At 42.9% G+C, this 13,272-nt stretch overlaps 1 protein-coding gene across 1 annotated transcript in view; it reads right to left on the bottom strand.

The window, feature by feature from the left end:
• Positions 1–3,348: 3,348 nt before the first annotated feature.
• Positions 3,349–13,272, bottom strand: part of SNX30 (sorting nexin family member 30) — a 54,702-nt gene continuing 44,778 nt past the window's right edge. Inside the window, exons 8-9 of the mRNA XM_064439653.1 lie at positions 10,497–10,649; positions 3,349–8,660 (exon numbers count right to left, since the gene is read on the bottom strand). Coding sequence (XP_064295723.1) covers positions 8,601–8,660; positions 10,497–10,649 — 213 coding nt within the window. The 3' untranslated portion in view covers positions 3,349–8,600. The remainder of the gene's footprint in view (positions 8,661–10,496; positions 10,650–13,272) is intronic.

Genomic DNA, 13,272 nt, shown 5'->3' with positions numbered 1-13,272 from the left:
TACAATAGCTCTTGAGAACTTTTAATATCCTTGGGCTCTTCAAACCAGCATGTTCCTATCGCTATGTCTCCTGAATATGTGTCAGGTCTTGCTTAGGGTTAAACAACTATTTAAGCATACTGCGCAAGCGCTCAGCCTCTGGAAGTGACATCTTTCAGACATGAAGGAAAGGTATGCCTTCAAGGAAGCTGTTAAATATCACCCAGGGAAGTGGACCACCATGGAGAGAAGTATCCAGTACCTTAAGGAGTTAGCTGTGCTGAAGGTAATTTACGATGACCTGGACAATGAGCAGTTATCCAAACATCCAGATGAAGTCAAGTGCACGCAACCCATGTGGTAGAAGTTTGTAAAGAGTGCACAATCGTCCTACGCTAACTCTTTGGCAGTAATGACCCAGAAAGAAAGAGAGGAACAAATGGTGCATGAATTGGCTGGCCAACTCCAGCAATATGAAGAAAGTCTCTATTCCTCCCTGCAGGCCTGCATCTCAGCTGTTGAGAAATTGCCAGACATGCTAGCCGAGAAAATGTCACAGAAGTTCCAATGATTCAAAGGGGGTATGTCCTGCTCCCCACTGGTATGAACCAGTGTCTCAGCTATTAGGAGCAAGTGTTCTTCTGCTCAAGAAAGAGGATGCAGTGGGTACACATCATGGGCCAGCCTGTGGTTTCGCCTACGTGACCATGGAGAGGACATGAGGAAGTGGGATGGAAAATCCACCTTGCCTCTAGAGGCACGGGTATGTGAGTTGCAAGGGAAAATAACCACTAAAGGGAGTTCTTCCAGGAAAGCTGCTGCTCCTGTTTCCAGTGTGCAGCTCCCCAGAGTAGAAGGGCTGATATTACTTCTGATTTAATGAAGGGATTCCTAACTTGTATCTACAAGAAGTGAGTAACAAATACTACGACCAGGACTAGCAAGGCCCTGCCTCCAGCCTGGTTGAGGAAAGGGACAACTGGGTTTACTGGACTGTGTGGATCCGATGGCCTGGCACATCCGACCCACAGGAGTATAAAGCTTTAGTGGACACCGGCGCTCAGCGCACCTTAATGCCATCAAACTATATAGGGGCAGAACCCATCAGCATTGCTGGAGTGACAGGGGGATCCCAAGAGCTAACTGCATTGGAGGCCAAAGTGAGCCTCACTGGGAATCAGTGGCAAAAGCACCCCATTGTGACTGGCCCTGAGGCTCCGTGCATCCTTGGCACAGACTGCCTCAGGAGAGGGTATTTCAAGTACCCAAAAAGGTACAAGTGGGCTTTTGGTGTAGCTGCCTTGGAGATGGAGGAAATTAAACGGCTGTCTACCTTGCCTTGCCCTCTCGAAGGACCCTTCTGTTGTGGGGTTGCTGAAGGTCAAAGAACAACAGGTGCCAATCACCACCACAACAGTGCACCAGTGGCAATATCGCACCAACAGAGACTCTCTGATTCCAATCAGGGAGTACATTCATTGACTGGAGAGCCAAGGAGTCATCAGCAAGACTTGCTCACCCTTTAACAGTCCCACATGGCCAGTATAGAAGTCTAATGGAGAGTGGAGGCTAACAGTAGGCTATCATGGCCTAAACAGCTGGCTGGAAACATATCCCATCCCCCATGGCACTGCCCAGAACACTATACTGGGCCTGGAAAAGCAAGTCCTGTGGCGACATGGCACCCCAGAGAGAACTGAGTCAGACAACGGGACTCATTCCCAAAATAACCTCATAGATGTGTGGGCCAAAGAGCACGGCACTGAGTGGGTGTATCACATCCCCTATCACGCACCAGCCTCTGGGAAAATTGAACAGTACAATGGACTGTTAAAAACTACACTGAGAGCAATGGGGGGTGGGACATTCAAGCACTGGGATACACATTTAGCAAAAGCCACGTGGTTAGTCAACACCAGGGATCTGCTGATCGAGCTGGCCCTGCCCAGTCAGAGCCCTTACGTACTGTGGAAGGGGACAGAGTCCCTGTAGTGCATGTGAAAAATATGCCGGGGAAAACAGTCTTGAGTTTTTCCTGTCTCAGGCAAAGGCAAACCCATTCGTGGAACTGCTTTTGCTCAAGGACCTGGGTGCACTTGGTGGGTGATGCAGGAGGATGGAGAAGTCTGATGTGTACCTCAAGTGGATTTCATTTGGGATGAAAATAGCCAATGAACTGAATGGTATGATGTTACTTGCTGTATAATGCTGTATGTCAACACCTCTGTGGTTGCTATATGCCATATCAATTATTACAGTAAGAATCACCCAGATTAATGAAGATTGAACTTTGATGAAACCAAGCAAAGCACAGTGGTGACGGAACCAGAACCAGCTTCAGCATGCAACAATCCAATACCACACAGCCTCTCTCCTGCCCTGAAAGACTGCTATGATAGACAGAGCCCAAAGGCGTGGACTAAACGAACTGACATTTTAAAGGGATTGCCCATAGACTAGGGGAATGAGATCTGAGTGTATATATCAAAAGACAGGAAAAGTGGTCGTGGTTAATTGGACTGTATTGGAAAAGGTAGGACCTGGGCATGACATAGGTGGTATAGAATAAGGGGTGGATACCTTCCTGGTTTTGGCTGGGATAGAGTTAGTTTTCTTCCTATTAGCTGGTACAGTGCTGTGTTTTGGATTTAGTATGAAAATAATGTTGATAGTACACTGCCATTTTAATTGTTGCTGAGCAGTGCTTAGACTAGTCAAGGCCTTTTCCAGCCTCCCATGCTCTGCCGGGTGCACAAGAAGCCGGGAGGGGAGGGGCGACAGCCAAGAGAGCTGATCCAAACTGGCCAAAGGGGTATTCCATATCACATGACATCATGGCCAGTATATTAACAGGGGGGAGTTAGCCAGGGGAAGCAGCAATTGCTGTCTGGAGACTGGTGGCGTCAGTCAGTGATCAGTTGCATCACTTGTTCACTTAGTTCTCCCCCATCCCTGGGTTTCGCCTCTCTACCACTCTCTCGTTACTTTCATTATGTTATTAATGTTGTTATTATTATTACTGTTTTATTTTATTTATTGAACTGTTCTTAGCCCCTGAGTTTTCTTACTTTTGCCCTTCTGATTCTTTCCCCCACCCCACAGTGGTGGGGGGAGTGAGTGAGCAGCTTAGTGGTGTTTAGTTGCTGACTGCAGCTAAACCATGATACAGGGGCACAAGAAGATGGGAGGGGACACAGCCAGGACAGCTGACCCCACCTCTCCAGGGAGATATTCCTTAGATAAGGGATATTACTTAGTCGCTGACTGGGGTTAAACCACACCAGGTATTTCTGCAGTAAGATAGCGAGCTGCCCAGCAAAATAAGTGCACATGTTTCAACGGCGAAGTCTGGAAAAAAAAAAAAGAAACTTTATATTATAGATAAAGGAGTCATCTTTTAATACATTTATTGGTCCATTCCATTAAATTAATTGAGGTAAACAAATGGTGCATTTTAAAAAAATGTACACACTAATAGAGAATTACAAACATTTTTACCTCAAAGTGTTTTCCTCCATCAATACTAGTTCCATAGTAAACAATGCACAAATTATATTTATACAGAGATATATGAAAGGTTATAGAAACATGCCAGCACCAGAAGGCAAGACAACATTTCATAGCCTGCGAGTCTGAACAAGAGCACTGTTGCCAGATTTGGTCGAGTGCAGGAAACAAAACCCTCCTTCCCATTTTTTACATCATTTACTACCTAATTCACACGGAGACAAGTCATTTCACAGCTTTTATTTTGGTTTTTAATGGTGTGAACAGTGACTTTAGTTCTGCAGAGTGTGTTTACAGAGGTGGAAAACAGAAGAGTCCGGGCAACGAGCCAGCACCATTTTGGTCCCCAATACTGATACCTTCAACAAGGAGGGGGATGAGATCCACCTCTGCTCCCAGCCAGCTTAGCTCCACCTGCATGACCCAACTCTCCAAACCTTAAGGAGGGACAGAGGGATGCATGCTCAGAGGAAAAGAGAACAAGGACGGTGCTGCTTTATTTTCATATACTAAAAGACAAAAGCCCTTTAGCTGTTTGCTGTTGTAAGACTGTCCCGCTGCAGTCTGTCTCCCTGTGCAGTGGGAATGTGGCACTGGCCCCAACACTGCTGCTTGATGTGAACGTATGGAAACATATGCCAGCAGCAGTGTTAAGGAAGTGGTTTAGCTTCAAAGCATAGAGTACTGAGGCCTTCAAGCTAGTCTAGAACAGCAACTAGCCTTTAACATTGTAGCATGCCACTTACGTAAGGATGATCTACTATGTCTTTTTGGAAAGTGCATTATTTTCTGCACAAGTACCGAGCCTTAGCCATGCAACCTTAAAACTTGCCTAGTTCATTACTCGGTACTTGTACAAGTCAGATACCCTGGCAAGACTCCAAAGTGCTAAGTATAGAATTAAGCATTATAATTTTATTCCATAAAATTGGTTAAACAGCACTCCCAAAAAGTTTAAAATGCCACATTCACGCTGCCAGAAGGCAAGTTTATTCCTGTGATCCCCAGTTTTACTATACAAAAAAGATAACCCAAACCAAAACCAAAACCTGGCAAGTACTAGCAAGTTCCCTACATTAGAAAAAGACCCCATTTTCCCTATTTATTGGGTTTTATAGTAAAAGTTAATATGCCAAGGGAAAGACTGTTCTACCTTCAGACTTTAAGAAGGCTAAACAACTAATGAGCTAGTTTAGTCTATGTAATTTTGCTCAGTGGTTATCAGCACCAGGATTTTAAACAGTCTGGAACATTAATCATACTCAGTTAAATTGTGCAAGTTTTAACAAAAGTGTGGCTCCTGTTAAAACACTGAACAGTCCCTGGTGGAAGGGAATTCTTTTGTACCTTGGCATCTGCAGGACTGACACCTGAAACAATATGCATCATGAACAGGCTATGCAGAGCCAGGGCTGCAAAGCTACCTCATAGTACCTCTGCAGGACCATCTCTGCCACTCATGCTTTGCACATGTTTTTCTACCACTTATCCTACTGCTCTATCCTTAGCATAAGTGTCAGTGTGACAAAAATCCAAGCAGACTTCAGTCAAGTATCTATATTTTATTCTTTGATACAACTCACACAAGAAGGGCTACACCTATTATCTTTTCATTTTTTAATGGATACCTGAAAAAAACATGATGTTTTAACATCTGTGTTTATTGCAAATGTCAGAATCTGGTAAGGATACAGATGAACATTACATGCTTCATTACCAAGCATGAAAACAAGATCTCAGTGCTTGCTTTATTGTGCTGGTACCAGTTAAGAGAAGAAACAAACATCCCAGAAATTACACAGAAGTAACCAGGACAGCAGTAAATCATGCATCCTCTGAGAGGGAACTTGGTCTGGCTATGGATTACAAGGAAAACTGAGCTAATTTAAGGACTGTTGAAGGACCCACATGTTACCTAGGCTTATAGAAAGGGTGCAACTACTTTTGACGTCATTTTAGTGCATGTGCAGAGGATGACCTTAAGTGACTGAACACTCAAGAAGTTACTCAAAGATGAAGCTCCTGCATTACTCCTGCTCCTCTTTAGCAACACCTTTTCACGCTTAAGGTTTGGGCCATCCAAAGGAGAGACTCTTATCCTGTAAGGATTACAGGATAACATGTCAGAGTTTCAGTAACTGTTCAGATCTCAACCTCTTGCTAATAGAAGTAAGTGCGCTCTACAAGTGTCACTTTACATCTTACAGGAGTTTCCTGCTATTTTGTAGTTCTCCTGTTGGGTACTGTTGCCCCAAACCTCACAGTCAGGATCCTCCCCACACCTCACAGCCTCTCCCAGTTGCCTAGTGATTTACAAAAGCTCTTTATGAAGAGGCTCCTCCATAGCCCACAAGAGCTGAGAGACCCACCACTACACACCCTTCTTACACTACAGCAATTCTTTCAGAGGACTACTCTTTTGTATGTTAAGCTTCACTTCCCTTGTAGGGACTTAAGAAGTTATGTTTTCCCAATCATATTTAAAAAATCCTACTAGTGGCCACAGCCTGAGTTGCACATTCCAACCTCTCCTCCAAAGCAACCTGCAGGTGCCACAGAGCCACATACTCTGACAGAGAAGTGCAAAGTATGCCTGCCCTTCAACAGCTTAGCTAGAAAGGGATTTATCTGAAATCAAAACATGCTTTGGTTGAAGACTATTTTAAAAACTATGCTGCAGAATCAGTGGCATCAGATTAAAGAAAATCTAAGCTGCTCGTCAACAGTTACATGTTGATTTGAACTTCACTTGGTACTCCCCACTGTCCATTATGCTTCTCATGAACAGCTGTGATGTCAATTGTTAAATTCCCCAGGATAAAACACCCACTTCAGTTTGACATAAAACTAAGAGGGAAATAGGACCTCAGTGTTGTAAGGCATCAGGTGAAACCTACTCACTGGTAGGAAAAGAAACACCACCCTTGCGACTCATCTTACACTATTTTTTGATAAAGTGAAGGGAAGACTGTCGAAATATTAGTTCAAATTACATTTTGCTTGACTCCCAGTGATGTTGCAGAGTCAGCTACAGAATTCCACTTCCCACACAGGAATGAGCTCAAGAAAGCATGTTGATCTGCGTTTGTGGGAAACAGGGAAGACTATAACCCTGAATGTCAGGCTGTTAAATTTTATGCAAGTGCTTATTTTAGAAGGGAAACATTGAGGAAAACACTTGGTTACTGCTTCAGGATGATCCCCTTAAGCACTTGCCTTGCACAAGAGTAGTTCGTCGTTCTGAACCTAAGGCAACTTAAAGCAGAGTTCTTGTTTACACAAAGTAAGTGTATATTTATAAACTGTGAGCCTGAACCAAAAAAGCATAGTTTGTTTAGTACCACAGAGCTGTCAAAGGAGGCTGAGTCAAAAAGGAAGACCTCTTAAGGTGTCTTTAACTTGGCTTTTGCATCCAGAGGGTGTCATCTCATTAGCCTGACAGCTACCACATTGCTAAATGACTCATCTTGACAGTTGCTATAAAGCCACCAAGCTGAGTAGGGAGGGCTTCAGGTATACTTGGCTTTTATGAAGGCATAAAGTCCAAACCAGACTGGTACCTGGTAGGTCATCACAGAAGAACACAGAAATTGCACACACTCAATTAGTGCTCAGATTCTTCGCAAGACTGTTGCCAGAGATCAAGTCATCACTCAAGTTTAGCAGTAAGTGCTCAGAGTTATTTATTCCCCTCCCCCCCCAAATCCCAATATTACACAGATATTAGCCCCAAACCCCCTCACTTAGGACGGTTTAAAAGGATTTATCTGCATGCTCTTAAACCAAGACACTGGGACCCTAGGAATCACAGCAGCATTCCTAAGGCCATTAACACCAAGCAGGCATTTTCTTGAGGTTGGACTGCAAAAGAAAGGGAAAAAAAGGACTTGCAGAAGCAGTTAGATTTCTAAAGGCCAGTAAAAACTACTAAGAAAGTAGTTCTGTACCAAAAGTAGCCTTAAAACACTTGCCGTGTAGTTCAGTAGAGACAAGTATGAACATTATGTGTACCTAACAGGGTACCCATCTACCCCCACTGACTTGTTTAAGGCAAGTTTTACACACAATGATGCTTGGTGTAAGCAAGCATTTTACACTTTTTGGCTTTTGGCTGCTGCAAACAAACATGGGGAGAGAAAGCAAGAGTTCTGCCTTTACTACAGCAGGCACCTGAAGTGACCAAGCCCAAAGTGGCTCTAGTTCAGGGGAAAAAAAAAAACAAAAACACAAAAAACCCAGAAATGTTTAAAGCATGGACCAAGAGAATTCTACCATGCAACTTCCAGAGCTAACTTCAGACAAAATACACTAAAGACTCACACTTGCTTCCACCATTCCCATAAGCCTTGACAGGCTGCTGTTCAACACGCTCCTGCAGCTAGGCTGATTTTGATCCCCAGGTAAGTCACAAGTACGCTTCAGCCAACTGACATTACTTCACAATCACCAAGGTAAATAAAGATACTCAATATGAACCAACAGCATGCCACACTCACAAAAACCACAGTTCATGCTTGCATTACAAGCTATCTGCAGGTGGTGTTGGTATGTTCCATCTAGGACCAGCTCAACTCCCACACAGAAAAGTCCTCAGAAACCATTTTATCCAGAGGGAGCATATGGATGGTAGAAAAACAGAAAATACTTGTTTCCAGCCTTTCCCTGCCCATCCAAAAAAAAGGGATAAGGATTGGTTAGGGAGTACTGTATCATAGGAATAATTATCTTTTTTTTTTTTAAGCAAACAAAACAGACTGGTAATAAAGATGTCATTTGGCACCTTGCAGTAGAGTTTTATTTTCATCTTTTTAGTGTTCCACTCATCAGTTCCTTCCAGACTAGAGAGGTAAGTTTTATCAAGATCCCCGTGCACTTTCACTATGAACCCCCAATCACTCCATAGGATAAAGAAGGAACCACTCAAGATAACTCAAAAAGATGAAACATACCCCAGTTTAAACAGAGTAAGGAAAAGAATTCAAATAGTTTTCAGAGCGCCTGTTCCAGCCTAAACACAGCTGGCAAACAACTTGACAAAAGGAGTCCTTCATACAGTTCCAGTATGTCTAGTGGTACTAAGCACAGAAGTGCTATTCTGTCCATGAAGGTACTTCTTATTTGGTCTCTGGCTTGTCTTGCAATAGTGGTATAATTGACTCCCACGCCGTAAGGCACTGAAGAAAGAAATAAAAGTTTAAAAAATGGATTGTACATCAGTTCTTGTAACTTTTAACCAACACTTTCAGATTAACAGAATGCAAGTTGAAGAAAGGCTAGCCAGGTCTTCATAGATTATTACAGAAAGGGGAGAAAACGCCCAGAATCTCAAACAGCAAGAAAGTGTTCAGAAAGAATAGCTGCAGTTTCCAAACTAAGACAACAAATTAAAGCTTTCCAAATTCATCAGCTAGCCCAAGCCATTAAAAAAATCATCAGAATACCCAGGATTTCCAAATATCAAACTAGACTCTTCTAAACTGAACATGACCACAGCTTTCAGCTAGGCAGACGAACTGTTTTTAGCAGAAATTCACATCTTTGATGTGACTGTGGGAGAGGGCTGATTTGGACACAACAGCAGCTATTATAGCCTACCTCCGGTGGACTTATTTGAAAAACCCATGCATTTAGGGAAGGTAGTTCGGAGACACGGTGTACTCTGGCACACCTCTGCAACATGACTCCAATACGTGATGAACTGGTAGTGCCTGCTATAGTAAAATAAAAGTGAGTCTAGCTTCTGGGTTGTTAGGAAGTCACTACAGGCTTTGGAGTCATTTCCCCAGACATGTATACTTACTCCAGTCCTTGTGCTGTGTATCATTACTGTCTTTCAACCATGTACAGCCCAGAAGTCAAACTGGACAAATATAGACCATGGAATACTTATTATTAAACACTGGGAACAAGCAAACTCATCACCAGCTCTTATATCCACAAGTCACTGTTGTCAAGCATCTTTCTTCTAATCTTGCTGATTGTACTGCAGGTGAATAGAGTATGTCTAGTTGTATACCCTGAAGCTATTGGACACTTTCCTACCAAAAAGTTTCCCTGCTGCAGCTAAGAGCAAAACTCAGACATACAGATTTAACTGTCAAGAGCAAAGGCACTGGTAGATGTTCAGTAGGCTGCTCCACAGTGGTCTCAGAAGAGAGAGGACACCAGGATGAAGGAGGTTCTGTGTGACTAGTTGTGAATTACTGACAAGACAGACATTGGAAGGGGCAAAGGAAGTGCATATTAGCATTACACAGAGAGGTAACTTAGCACAGGAAGGAGTTTGTAAAGTAGATATGGAAAAAAGCAATAGGCAAGAAGATGAAGTATGCCACCATGCATAAGCTAGCAGTGTTTAATGTATCAACCACTCCACTGGGCAGCACTGTTCTAGCATGAAGGAAGATAGATCAGCAGCTTATGCAGTTAAATGTCAAGGCCCTTTCACTTAAAAAAAAAAAAAAGAAATCTGATCTTGAATCTCAGGTACACATGCACCAACTGAAAAAGGGCAGAGGCACCTGACTAGCATACAGGGACAGAACTATGCACAAGGGAACAGAGATTAGTATAATTCATGTATACCAGGTATAATCTATATATGGATCCAGGGATGTACATTAACCCAGGTAGTTTAGTTCATAAAAGGCAGAGTCAAGAGGTTTTTAGTTTAGTACTAGAACATGCAATTTTGGTCTTTTTCTACTGCTGCTCAGTAATTTGTTCAATTCAAGAATGCAAGACAGACAGGCATCCAGGATGAAATTTTGTTACAGGGCTGCCTTGCAAAAGACTGCTGCTCTCATGCAGATCACTTGAGCATGACCAGCAATTCAATAGATTACACTAAGCTGCTGACAAAGAGCAGCTTCCACAGCACTAGGGGACTCATTTAGATGTCCAAGATTGTTCTCTTCAAGACAGCATGGAGATTTCCTGAAGAATTATCACCACCTCAGAGGAAAATTAACTACTCTTATTCCTGACAATGCTCCAGCAGTGCCACATACCTTCTCGTAGTACTGGATGTTTTTATCAGCCATCCCCATGAGTAGCTGCCTAAAGTCTTGTCTTTTGTTGTTCTGCCATCTCTCCATATCTGCTTTCAGGTCAGCATTGAAACACTCTACTCGGTCTTGACATTTCTCAACATCTGTGGGTACCTGCAACAAGAGAAATGAACATTGAAACTGTCACTGAGAGTGCTAGACTGCCGAATCAGCTCAAGCCCCACTGAGCAAAGCTACAGAGGAAAAGGTAAGTTAACAGTCCAGTAATTACCCTGAATAAACTCAGTTACAGCTGCAGGGAGAAAAGCCCCTATTCTATATTAGTGAGGGAACAGGATTGCTTATTTGTTCTCTGCTGTTTGGGGTGGTGGGCAGTTGTGCTTGTCCACCCCCACACCTGGGATGGAGGCAGACTGAGGAAGAGCTTGCTAGAGGCACACAAAGAAGAAAACCATTTAGTGTAAGTGCTGGGTGCCTAGGCTCAATTCCTAGTTCTGAAACTAAGCAGCTTGACTGCTGCTCCAGAGTAAGCTTTCCCTCCTCCTTCCCACTTACAGTTGCACTAGGCATTTCCCAATTTACACTCATGTGTATGAAAAAAACAAACATTTAGGTTTGTCCAAAAAGCTGAATAAGAGACCTCAGTGTTAACTCTCCACCACTGTATACTAACAGCAGCGATCAGCTATGGCTGCAGAATAAAATTCCTAAGCCTCAAGTTTCTAGCTTCCACTTTTAACCTTACAGGCAGCCTGAAAAAAAAATGTAAGTGCAAAGCACTGATGATCATCGCTGTGGACTGGCTCATGGACCTTTGGACTCTGGACACATAATCATACATAAGCAAAGTAAGAAATCTTGAGGGATAGCCCATTGCAAGCCCAGGTAGAGATTTAAATGGATTAGACAGTCACCAGCCCAAGGTAGATGCACTTTAGGCCAAAGAAGTTTGTCGTCTTTGCTTATGTTTTAATTAACATCATGTATACCACCAGGCAACTACAGAAACAATTTTCAAATGTCTCTTCAAGGAGGAAAGCCATGAACACCTTTCTCTTCTTGTGCTGCATGGTCCAGACAGATCAGAAGACTGTAAGGACACGCAGGCTAAGCCCACCACCTCAGAAGAGGAAACCCCTGAGCTCTAGCACCAACGTGAGAAGTGAACTTCTGCTCTGGAGGCTGTGACTTGCACAAAGGCAAAAGGCAGAACGAAGAACATTTGCAGAAGTTTGTAGTGGCTGCTCTCATACTTGATACTTTCAAGAACTTCCCTTTTTCTTTGAGGGGCACGAAGGAAGAGGATGAACAGACTATGTAAAAAGCTTTTCACACGTAACAGTGTAGGAAGTTAAAGGTGTGCTACTGCCTTGCAGTTTGGGAAGGTACCCTATTTAGGTAGAAACACATCAGCTCTGTTTCTTCTCCTCCAGGGTGTAGATTAGGCCCGATCGCTGAAGTATTACATCAGCTAATACTCAGAGAAGGTCCTACATCTGTTCTCTGATAAAGCTGTTTAAGTCACACTGAGCACCTCCTTCATACTCATGGGACTTGAGTATCTCTTTATTCACACAACTGGATTTACACTATAGGCAGCTTGGGGGTTCAGTAGCTATAGACTTACCCCACCCCTCTCAGAGCACTATACTTCTGGCTACAGAATCCACTCTGCTACAACTCCAGACATGAAGTTTTTTCGTAGGCTTCACACAAGAACGGGCTAAAAGGTTTGGAAGATGGTCCCCTCAAGGCAAGTACGCCTTGTGTCATAAGTACTCTGCTACCTTAACAGGAAAGGCTAGCCTATCAAGACAGAGTCATGAAGTCTGAAAGCATGGCCACAAAAGATTTCCCAATCCAATTACGTTAGTTTCTAAGCACTCGCCAGCTTTCTTGCTTCTTCTGTCAGCATCTGAAACCACACAACAAAGCTATTAAAAAAATCTGTCCTTTCTGACAGCCAGTTCTCCTGAAAGTCAGGGTGAGGAGGCTGTATTGAGTTTAGAGCTACAGGAACAACCCAGTGGTCAGCAAATGGGTCACATATGCTCTAATTAAGAAACAGTGGCAGTGAATTCCAGCTAAGTCTCCCCAGGCATCATGAAAGCAGTGTCTGAACATGCACCAATTCTTTTCAGGAGTGTAAATACCTTTCCTTCCTGAAATGCAGCTACCCAGAACAGAAGTTGCAACTCAGTAGCTGAAGCAAAAATTTAAGTTAATTAACAACTTTTAAGCACTTTATATCTAGTTTAACATTAATGAAAAGAGAGGTTAGAGTTCTAACATCAAATTTTTACTTAAGTTGAAATACCAGTGCTGATGCTTTTACTTACTTTTACCAGTGAAGATACTAAATATTAGATAGTAATTAGGAACTGAGACCAAAGCTAAGACTCTGGGGAAAGTTCCTACTTTCTTACTGATGGCTGCTCTCAGCTACTTGAATAGCTCAAGACAAACGCAACACCAAAACCAAGTGACAACTGGCTCAAACTCCAATACACTCTAGTGAGTCAATTTCAACTGAGAAAAGATGCATATAGAGGCAAGAACTGAGCATAAAATTATATATTCGGGAGTCTGGTTAACTCATTATATGACATCCAGTTCTGCACCTACATCTGTTCCTCTTCACATCATTACTGAAGGGACCAGAGTCTGAAGTATGCCTCATATCTAGAATTTAGTGTGGTCAAGTGGAGATGGCATTGTGTGCAGTGTAAGCATGCCCACTTTTAAAAAAGTCCTCTACAGCATCATTACCAAGTAA

Source organism: Phalacrocorax carbo, chromosome Z (assembly GCF_963921805.1).
Source record: "Phalacrocorax carbo chromosome Z, bPhaCar2.1, whole genome shotgun sequence".
NCBI lineage: Eukaryota > Metazoa > Chordata > Aves > Suliformes > Phalacrocoracidae > Phalacrocorax > Phalacrocorax carbo.
The sequence above is the reverse complement of the archived record's forward strand: the minus strand, read 5'-3'. Positions and strand labels throughout refer to the sequence as shown.